Below are 11,130 nucleotides of genomic sequence, written 5' to 3' on the forward strand. Positions count from 1 at the left end.
TCCAGCCTGCCCTTAACCGGGGCAATCTCCATTTCCCTTAGCTACGGTCTTTCGCCACTCTTGGGGCTCCGAGGCATCCTCTCCCCTGGCCAAGTGCAGCTTTCCTGTGCAAGGCAATGCTTCCAGAGACAGAAAGACTCAACCAGGGCAGGACTGCTATTCCATTCTAACAATCCCAGCCCTCCAAAACCATACCGACCAGAGCTGGGATGCCATACATACAGGGCAAATTTGGAAAACTTCCTGAAGTTACCAAGGATAACCAGTCATATTCCCAGAAAAAGCCTGTGTGCTGCCTTCACATAAATATTACTTCCGTGTTACAGATGGACACTTTCAGAGAACCCACCATCTCCATGAAGTGGTTCACCTGACACAGTACTTCCATCCCTTAGAAATATTTGCTTAAAGTCAGGAATAAAGCACGGGAAAACCTAGCAAGCATACAAAGAGTACTATCTGGGACACGTTAGCATTTCTTGAAGATATGATTGATTCAATTGATATGCAACAGCCTTCTGGGATAAATCTAGCAACAAATATTTTAGTTTCCTGAAAACAAAACAAAAACAAGCAATAGAAAAAAGAATGCTTCTTGGCTCAAACCATAGGGCTTCTTCACTGGAGGTTCAGTGCAGGCTTTTTTTGCATATGTGCTTTTAGAATAGTGTCGCAGATTCCATGTGTTCATCACAGCAACACTTAACACTCATTAAATAATAATGAAACAGGAGGCCTGGATTATTTTGTTTCTCCTGGGTTTGTTCTTATGTGACCTTGGACAAATCCAATTCTTCTTTCCTATCTGATACCACAGATCTGTTTCAGGATAATGTTTATGAAGAGACTGCTTTGAGAGGTCATCTATAAAATTTATCTCCTTCCCTACCCTCCGGGATCTTCTTCATGACCCTCCTACTGAACGTCTTCACACATAGTTTTAGAGCCCGGTCAATACCATCTGGGGGACGGTTCGGATGTTTGTGGGGCAGTTAATGAGAACTTCAGCTATGCAGTGCTGTCCGAGCTCCAGAGCAGCGGGAAAGCGGGAAACACAGCAAGCCCTACAGCTTTTCCTTGTACCTGCCGTTTTCAGCCTCTTACAACTGACAACATTAAACTACTATGTCACGCGATTTCTTCCTACAGCAACCCGCCCACGGTGAAGCGGTTCAAAGGCCCACTCTGGCCGGCCTGGCAGCCGGGCCCTAGGCAGCTACAGCTGTGCTGCACTTTGTTTCAGAGGCTTACAAAACACAGCCATCTTGCATCAAGAACGTCGCGAGGCCCAGGGAGAGAGGGTGAGCCCTGTCCCTCGGCCCCGGTGCCGCCACCGGCGAAGCGCTGGCACTCTCCGCGCTGCCCTGCAGGCTGCACCTGGCTGCCCCGCCTCCCCCGGGCGAGAGTCCGCGACGACCAACTTGTCCTCAGGCGACTTGGCCCCGACCCTCCGGACGTGCCCGCGCTTGGCCGGGAGAGAAAGCGGGAAGAGAACCGCGGGTCCCCCGCCCCTGCCGCGCGGGCCGAAAGTGGGCGCGGGACTCTCCGGCTTCCACTTGCCAGCTTCCTGCTAGGGCGCGTTTTCCACTGGGGCGCGGCGACCTCCGGGCCGCGGCCTTCTCCCCGCCCCCACGCGAGCCGGGCGCCTCGGGGGCGCGCGCGGGGGTGGTGCCCCTCCCCCCGCAGGCCGGGCGCTCGTCCGCGGCCTGAGCCGCCCTCCCATCCCCCCACTAGCCCCGCTGCACCCCAAAGCCGGGCTTCAGGGGCTCACGGTGACGCTCGCACCCGGTGGGAAGGGAGCGCGAGGCGGGGACGTGCCGGGCCGGACGGCGCCTCTGCGGGCCCAGCGGCCCCTCGGCGTGTCTTTTGTGTTTGTACACACCGCGAAAGGCGGCGGGAGGAAGGGGCGGGCGGCGCGCGGGGGAGGAGCGAGCGCGCGCCAGCGAACGAGCGCGCGGGGGGAGGGGAGGGGCGGGGCACGCGGGGGGCCTGGGCGGGGCCGAGCCTTCCCTCCATTGTGTGTGATTGGCTGGCGCGCGGCGCGGGGCGGGGCGGCGTGTGTAGGGGGTAGCCTCGGTGTCAGCCATCTTTCAATTGTGTTCGCAGCCGTCGCCGCGCCGCCGCCGCTCTCTAACGCCAGCGCCGCCTCTCGCTTGCCGAGCTCCAGCCGAAGGAGAAGGGGGGTAAGTTTCTCCGTCTGCCCGCGTTCCCGGAGCCGGGCCCGGTCCACCGTCGGTTTCGTAGCGGGCTGCGGAGGGCACCCACAGTCCCTCGGGCTCGACCCGCAAACTTTTTGGCGCAGAAACGGAGATGGGGAGCGAGTTTTCCTCTCCCTCGGGCGGTGGCGGCGGCTCCCCCGTCTCCGCCTCAGCCCAGCGGCGGCACCGCCGCGGTGCCGAGCCTACTCGCCCTCCCGCGCCGTGGGCTCCCCTTTCTTCGGTGAAATCCCGCCCGCCGCCCCTTCCCGGGACCCCAGACCTTCACCATGTCCCGCGCGAGCCCCTCAACTGCCGCCTGCGGGTCCCGGACCGCAGTTTTTCGGGCGCGAAATGGGTAAAATCGCCGCCGCTTCCCACCCCGGGCTAACTCGCTTTTTGCTGCCTCCCCACAGTTGTGGCTGAGCTTCACCATCTTGTCTCTCTTCTCTGGTCACCGACCATATTTTCCCCCCCGTTTCTCTCTTCCCCATTTTAAAATGGAAGGAAGAAAAGATTTTAAGAACAATTTTTTGCCTTTTTTGGAGAAAAAGAAACTTGATGCATATGAAATTCAAAATAACAAAAAAGAACTTTTGCATTTTTGTGGCGAGCGGCACGTGGCAGGGGATGGGGTATTTTCGAACGATTTGCTGTTTGTCTGGTTGGAAGGGAATCGGATACGTTTTTCAATTGTTTCCATTTTGTGCTAGTCTTGGGGAGCCGAGTCGCTTGCTGCCAGCGCGGGGCGCCGGGGCTGAGACGGGCAGGTCGGGTACCCGGTACCCAGGGACCCGGGGGAGGCAAAACCAAAAGTTTATGTGGGGCTGGGGTGGGCCGGGCTGTCGGTTTCGAGCGCTAATTAAGCCTGGGTGCGGGGCAGTCGGCTTCCATAGCGAAGCCCGGGAGGACGGGCTTTGTGGAATGCTCACTGGCAATAGCTGTTGTTCTTGTCTTTCGAGACGCCTTTTTATCAACATAACCGTAAAGATACAAACCTCAAGAATGTTTTCAGATATTTACAGCAATCCAACTGCCAAGCGCGAGGGGGGGGGCGCGAATGGGGGGGGGTGAATCCTTTTTCTAATTTTTTTTTTACTGTAATTTGACTCGACCTTTTCTGTGGTTTGGCTTCGTTCATTTGACTTTGTTTGTGATCGAATGTTTGCAGGCGTTTCTAATTTCTACTTTAATTAAAGAAATTGTATCAAAACCTATTGGAGTGGTCTCGCTGGTTTTGGCCGTTTGTCGCTTGGAATTGGCATTATGAATATTAATGCTGACAATTTTTCTAGTTTGTTTTAAGTCATATTTGGGTAGTAGACCTGATCCGCGCCCTTTCAGATTAATTATATAACGGCTTTTTTTCTCCTCTATACTGATTAGTTGGGGGGGGCAGGAAAATGTGTATGTTTTAGTTGAATATGATGGGTTTTTTTTTTTTTTAAATGCTGGTAGGTAAGTAAGGAGGTGCCCATACCATGGCTCGTACAAAGCAGACTGCCCGTAAATCCACCGGTGGTAAAGCACCCAGGAAACAACTGGCTACAAAAGCCGCTCGCAAGAGTGCGCCCTCTACTGGAGGGGTGAAGAAACCTCATCGTTACAGGTATTTTTGAAAGGGGTAGGAAAAAAAAAGTGTCTTAACAGTATGTCCATGCACTTGAACAAGAAGATGGGTAGGTAACAGTCGTACTTTTTGCTTTGGGTAAAAGATATTTCTCCGTCTTAAATACTTACTACCGCTAGTATATGTATTTATATGCATGTTTGTTTATGGATATGTGTAACTTGGTATCAGGTTTTATTGATAAAATTTTGAAGCTGTAATCCGATCTAAAGTCTAAAGGGACCCAGTACCCAACTGATAATAGGACACTATTAACTAGCCATTATTAATTTTTTAACTAGTAAATGGTTACTTTTGTATATACTATGAACACATATATTTTATATACGTAAATGATTTTGTATATGTGTTGTGTATATAATTTGTGTGTGTGTATACAAACGCACACATTTTTCCTAGGTTGCCCCTCATCACTTAGTAATAGCTTGCCTTAGGGAGACCAGTAAAGTCCCCATTGATCATAGTTACTTGGTGATTTTTTTCCCTCCTTTATTACCTCATTTTATTTTGATGTAAGCACTGTTGTTAAGGACATCTACCATTAGAGGGCACAAGTTGCCCAAATTTGCATAAACAGATTTTACAGTGAAGAGCTCATACAGTAGAAGAAATATTTGGGGGTTAAAAAAAATAGGGCAGTGACTTAATTTTAGAAAGTTTTCTTCCATGTGGAAAAAACAATGTGAAATCAAGTTTTCAAACGTAATCATAACTGAGGATAGAATAGTGAGGATCGAATACAGCAGTGTTAAGTGAATCGTAATAAATTACATGGGCTAAATCTTTTAGGACATTAAATCTAAGGCACAGATGCGGCAAAGGAAAGTGACACTTAAACACGGGAGCGTCTACGCCATCTTTATTGCCAGCCTAACAGCAAAGATATTCTCGTCTTGTTTTTTTAACGGCAGGGCTCCAGCTAACCTGGGCTTGCCTGAAACTCATTATGTAGTTGAGGCTGGTATCGAGCCTCCCCAGTGCTGCAAGCATACAGTACCATATTCAGCTCAAAGTTGTGTAATATTTAGCTTAGATGTGTGTGTGTACAGGTAAAAATGAATGTAGGGCTTGATTAACTGCCTTTTCTTTTTTTATTTTTAAAAGTGATCTTTCTCTTAAAAGAATTAAATATTCAGATCATAAAAGTGATCTGTGAAATTCAGTACTGAAGACTAGTTGAGCGGTTCATTCTTTGAAAATTTGCTGAATTACTGCTTTTCTGTGTGTCATATGCTGATTTAGTAACAACTTCTTTAATGTTATCTTTTGAAGGCCTGGTACTGTGGCACTCCGTGAAATCAGACGCTATCAGAAATCCACTGAACTTCTGATCCGCAAACTCCCCTTCCAGCGTCTGGTGCGAGAAATTGCTCAGGACTTCAAAACAGATCTGCGCTTCCAGAGTGCAGCTATTGGTGCTTTGCAGGTAAACTGATGGGTGAGGAAAACCCTTGTTCTTGTTATGATTTGTATCAAAAGCAATTACACATCTTTTTTGTTTTTGTGTAACTTTATTGTTATAAGCCTACGAGGTAGGCTATGATATGATTCACTGTTGATGAAATTTAAAGGTTAAATAGTTCAAGGTAGCTGGGTAGTCGTGGCCTTTAATGCCAGCTCTTGGGAAGCTGAGGGAGATTGATCTTTGCGTTCAAGTCTAGCCTGGTCTACACAATGAGTTCCAGGACAGCCAGGGTTACACTTAGAAAACCTGTTTTGAGAAACCTAAATAAATGGTTCAAGGTTATACACATAAAAATTAAAACCCTGGGGCTGGAGAGATGGCTCAGCGGTTAAGAGCACTGCCTGTTCTTCTAAAGTTCCTGACTTCAATTCCCAGCAACCACATGGTGGCTCAACAACCATCTGTAATGAGGTCTGATGCCCTCTTCTGGCCTGCAAGCATACAAGCAGACAGAATACTGTATAAATAATAAATAAATAAATAAATAAATAAATAAATAAATAAATATTAGGAAAAATAAATTAATTAAACCCCTAATTTGATTCTAAAGCCTGATACAGTTATGGCATTTAATTTTTTAAGCATTGCATTAAAAACCATGCTTAACTCTAGCTTGGTTTATGGATGCTGCAGGACATTAGGATAGAGAACTAGAATTCTATTTATTGTCACTTTGGTCATTAGTGACAAAGAAATGTCTTCACGGATGTAAAGAAGCAAATTAGGATGCAGTTTAATATCTAAATAGAGTAGGCAGTGTTCAAGAATTCTACATTCCAGGTGGGTTTGTAAAGTAACATGGACTGAACACTAGGTTGAAAGGGAACTGTAGAGTTCAAATTAAATAGGAAGCATGGGGGGGCTGGAGAAATGGCTCAGTGGTTTAAGAGCATTCCCTGCTCTTCCAAAGGTCCTGAGTTCAATTCCCAGCAACCACATGGTGGCTCACAACCATCTGTAATGAGGTCTGGTGTCCCTTCTAACCTACAGATATACACACAGACAGAATATTGCATACATAATAAATAAATAAATATTTAAAAAAATAAATAAACAAATAGGAAGCATGGTGTGAATTTAACCTTAGTTCTAATGTTGGGACCAGTGTTCTGGAGATAGTTGTGTATAAAATACTTTGGACAGGATTAAAATGGGAAGTTAACACAAAAATACTTGACAAATGCATAGATATAATTAACCTTGTTTCTCAAAATAAAATGAACAACAACACGGTCAGAAAGCACAGGGTAGATTGCTGGGCGCTACTGCGTGTCACCATTGGAGGATTTTCAAGGTTGCTGTCCTAGCTTTTACTCTATATATGATAGATGATGGCTTCCACTCCGGCATATAATTGGTTGAACTGTTTCTGTGGTTAGGCTAAGCTTCATTTGACTGGTCAATTCCAGGAATAGGCATCCATTAAATTCATGGTAGATTGAAATGACTGAAATTTCAACTACCAAAATCCCCCCATACTGTTCCTTAGAATTTTATTTATATTTTAATAGCTGCTTATAAATTCTCTGAACAAATCACAATTTCTAAGAACCCTAAAAGGACTAATGGCTTTGTTTTGTTTTGTTTTTTGTTTTGTTTACTGTTAGTAGACTATGTCTAACACATCACTCTACTTGGAAGTACAGCCTTTTTTATTATTATTATCATCCTTACATGCCGATAATAAAGCTTTTTCAGTTGAAATTATTAAACATGTTGGTGGGAGAACGCTTGTCTTTTTAAATTAATTCACGTGTAAATGTCCATTGTCAATATTATTCTATTTCATACTTACCAGTAAATGATTTTAAGCAAAATGTGCAAATTTTTTTCAGTGTCCTCTGATTTTTGAGTGGACTAACTTTTGTTTATTTAGGTTTATTCTGAAATAATAGCCAGCTGTATAGTTGAGGGTGACCTTGAACTTTACTGCTCCAGCATATACCTGAAGACTGGAATTACAGGCATGCTCTACCGTGCCTGCTTTATGTGGTGCTTGAGATCAAATCCAAAACCTTGTACATAATAGGCAAACTACACACACACACACACATGCACGTGCGCGCGCATGCGTGCGTGGTTTCTCTGGCTGACCTCCCAAGGGCTGGGATAAAGGTGTTCACCTCCACTGCCCAGCTAGCCAAGCGCTCTTAACCAGTCACGACCCCAGCTCAAAAGAGGGATCTTGCTGGAGGTGGTGGCCTTTATCATCCAGCACTCGGGGAGGTAGAAGCAGTTGGGTCTCTGGAGTTCTAGGCCAGCCAAGACTATGCAGAGTGAGACCCTTTCGTAAGATAACTAGGTTTATCTTCCTTCTAAGTTTTTCATGTGTGTATGTGTGTGTGTGTGCATGCTTGTAGATTAGTTGTAAGATAATAGCTCCGAAAGTGTTAGAGATGCTACATAGTAGTCCTGTTCTTTATCTGTATATGCAAGGCCCTAGTATCACAAGACAAAAAGTCTGGTTGAAGTAGGATCTAGAAGCAGATAGGATTCCAAACAGCACTTTAATCTGTGATGACTCAACCTTTATAATTCCAGCACATGAGAGCCCGAGGCAAGGGTGTTGATACAAATTCAAGGCCAGCCTGGGCTATACCCGTGAAACCTTGTCTCTTAAAAACAAGTTACTCTATTTTTGGCATTAGAATTATACAGTTTAAGCTGGGCGTGATGGGGCTTGTTGGTCTGTAATTCTAACACTCATGAATAGTTCCAGGAGGGTCATTAGTCAGCATCAGGGTAGACTACATAGCTAGTTCAAGACTAACCTGGAATAATACATATTGTCATTCTGTCTTTTAAAAAGAAGAAATAAGAGAGTAAGACAGGCAAATATTTTGAATTTGAGTCTAGCCTGGTCTACATAGGAAGTTTGTGGCAGCCAGGGCTATAAAGAGAAACCCTGTCTCAAAATAAGATTCCAGGACAGGCTCCAAAGCTACAGAAAAAAACCCTATCTCGAAAAAAAAAGGATTGTAGGCACTGGAAAGATGGCCTCGGTGGTTAAAAGCTGTTTTTCCTTTATTTCCCATCTACATCAGGCAGCTCACAGCCACCTGTAACTCCAGTTCCAGGGGATCTAATGCTCTTCCTCTTCAGCTTTTGGGGGCACTGGCATGAATGCATGGGTGTGAAGCAGGTACAAGCAGGCTCTCCACACGCCCACACATAACAAATTAATCTTTTTAAAACTGCATCATTAACTTTTAAAAATAGCTTCTCTGTCACCCTTCCCCAACATTCCAAGATCCCTAAAACTGGATAACTTCAAATCCTATGTATTACTTGGGTGGTGTTGCTTTTGTGCACTGCACAGTACTTTATAACTTAGACACAGTAGCGTTACAGTGGTAAAGGAGGTGGGACAGAGCAGTGTACTTCTGTTTTGCAGTCCGAAATGGAGCTTGAATCTAGGGTCTCCTGCTTCCCTGGTAAGCACTCTGTCTACACTGAATTATGCCCTGGTTACTGGTTAGCAGTAAAGGAAGCTAGGTTGGGAGTTGTGGAGATGACTACACAACTAAAGGGAAGGAATATAAATAGTTCAGAGAGGTAGATGTGGATAATTGGGAATTGGCCGATGGAATGCTTAGCTTTTACCCTAAATGTCAGGGAACTTGAACTAAAATGTTTGTATATTAAGAATGGACAGTTTTTGAAACCAGTCAGGTAGTAAATCTATTCAGTGTTATAGATTAGCTGTGTGTAGTAGTGTATACTTTTAATCCCAGCACTCAGGAAGCAGAGTCAGGCAGATCTCTGAGTTTGAGGTCAGCCTGGTCTTCAAAATGAGTTTCTGGACAGCTAGGGCTACACAGAAATAGCCTGAGAAAACAATAGAAAATGTTATAAATTAATGTCATAACGTGCTTTATCTTATTTTGATACAGGGTCTTATTGTTTAGACCTGGCTGGCCTAGAAGTCAGATTTCCTGCTCTGGGCTCTCTTTACAAGTTTAGTGCTAAAGGGATTTGGGAGCATTTGGTAAAAAGAATTGGGAATATATGTGTGTTGTGAGTTCAGTAATCTTCCAGAATTCACAACTCTTAGAAGCAAATAGTCTCAGAAACCTGACACCTCTTTAGTTCCTAGAAGTTTGTGCTACCCTTCACAGAGCATTCATCCTAATGCTGAGTTAAACAAGATAAACTGATTTCTTACTGAGAAACTTCTTTTGGTTTCTACGTTGTAAATTCCTGAGAGCAGGCCACAGTGTTGTACTTAGCTCACTGTTATTATTTTTTGTGATTGTGCATGTGCACATGAAAGTCAGGACAAGTTGGAGGACTTGATTTTCTACCATGTAGGCTTCCAAGAATCAAATTCAGAGTGTCAGGTTTGCCAACAAGCCACTACCCACTAAGCCATCCCACTAGCCCACTTTCTAGACTTTTTACTTCACTTGTAGAACAGCCCAAGAATGAGTTTCTAAACAGTAAAGATTTTGGTTTGGAATATATAAGATATGAGTGAGTTGTACAGAAAGAGTCGGGGGGTGGTGTCATACTGTGAATCATGCTTATTCCCAGAACAGATTTTTTTTTTTTTTTTTTTTTCCCGAGACAGGATTTCTCTGTGGTTTTGGAGCCTGTCCTGGAACTAGCTCTTGTAGACCAGGTTGGTCTCGAACTCACAGAGATCCGTCTGCCTCTATCTCCCAAGTACTGGGATTAAAGGCGTGCGCCACCACCGCCCGGCCAGATCTGGTTTTTGAGACAAGGTTTCTGTTGTATAACAGAGCTCTGGCTTTCCTGGAACTCACTCTGTGGCCTTGAACTCACAGAAATCCACCTGTCTCAGTACTGGGACTGAAGGTGTGCACCACCACCTGGCTTCCCAGAACAGATTTTTATTACTGTTTTTGAGGCAGGGCCTTGCTAAGTTGTCCAGGCTAGATTTGAACATGTGATCTCCTGCCTTAGCCTCAAAAGTAGGTAGAAGCCTGAACTAGTAGGCCCAGCTGGAGATTTAATTAGGGTTAGGTATAAAAAGCAAACCAGCAAAACTGAACATCTATATGGGAACAAAGCATTACATAGAATGAGATCTCTTAGCAAATTAATTGAAGGATGGTAAAAGCTGACTGATACATAATAGGGCAATATGAATGTCAAGTAACTGTAGTATAACTTAATTACCAAGAACATATTCCTCCAGGGAGGCAGATTTTTATAGAAGTGGGGTACTAAGGATTTTTTAAAGGATGAAAGTAGGGGCTGAAGAGAAAGCTTGGTTAAGTGCTTATCTTGCAAACATGAAAGGCCTGAGTTCAATCTCTTAACATCCATGTAAAAAGCTGTCGGTGGTGGTAGATGCTTTTAAATACTGACAGTAAGTGGAGGTCAGAGGAGAGGGGAGCAGAGAAAATGTATAGTGCACCTATAAAACAATAAAAAAGAAGCATACAAAATAAAGGATAAAGAAAATAAAGCACTCGGCCTAAATTTAAGTGTGTGTGTGTGTGTGTGTGTGTGTGTGTGTGTTGCTAACGGGCTCAATGGTTAACCTGCCTAACCTGGTTGGCTAGTCCCAGATTTCCGACACAGACCTGGTCTCAAAAAACAAAGTTGAGACTGGAAAGATGGTTCAATCATTAAAGTGCTCCTCATACACGAGTGAGGACCTGGGTTCAGATCCCTGGTACACACTGAAAGAGGGACATGGTGTCTATCTATCATCTCAGTGCTGGAGAATTGGAGATAGGCAGATCCTTAGAACTTGCTGACTTGCCAGCCTAGCTGAATTGGAGGACTCCAGCTTCAATAAGAAGCTATGTCTCTAGTTCCAGGACAGGCTCCAAAGCCACAGAGAAACCCTGTCTCGAAAAACAAAAAAA

The 11,130-nt window shown here is 44.8% G+C and overlaps 2 protein-coding genes across 2 annotated transcripts in view; both read left to right on the forward strand.

The window, feature by feature from the left end:
- LOC113456214 (serine/arginine repetitive matrix protein 1-like) overlaps positions 1-2,586 on the forward strand; it is a 3,916-nt gene extending 1,330 nt beyond the window's left edge. The window contains exons 2-4 of the mRNA XM_026779994.1: positions 939-1,529; positions 2,107-2,183; positions 2,245-2,586. Coding sequence (XP_026635795.1) covers positions 939-1,529; positions 2,107-2,183; positions 2,245-2,586 — 1,010 coding nt within the window. The remainder of the gene's footprint in view (positions 1-938; positions 1,530-2,106; positions 2,184-2,244) is intronic.
- Positions 2,111-11,130, forward strand: part of LOC101978975 (histone H3.3) — an 11,299-nt gene continuing 2,279 nt past the window's right edge. Inside the window, exons 1-3 of the mRNA XM_005348960.3 lie at positions 2,111-2,183; positions 3,654-3,804; positions 5,098-5,251. Of these exons, the coding sequence (XP_005349017.1) occupies positions 3,677-3,804; positions 5,098-5,251 (282 nt within the window). The 5' untranslated portion in view covers positions 2,111-2,183; positions 3,654-3,676. The remainder of the gene's footprint in view (positions 2,184-3,653; positions 3,805-5,097; positions 5,252-11,130) is intronic.

The sequence above is a fragment of the Microtus ochrogaster genome, chromosome 6, assembly GCF_000317375.1.
Source record: "Microtus ochrogaster isolate Prairie Vole_2 chromosome 6, MicOch1.0, whole genome shotgun sequence".
Classification (NCBI taxonomy): domain Eukaryota; kingdom Metazoa; phylum Chordata; class Mammalia; order Rodentia; family Cricetidae; genus Microtus; species Microtus ochrogaster.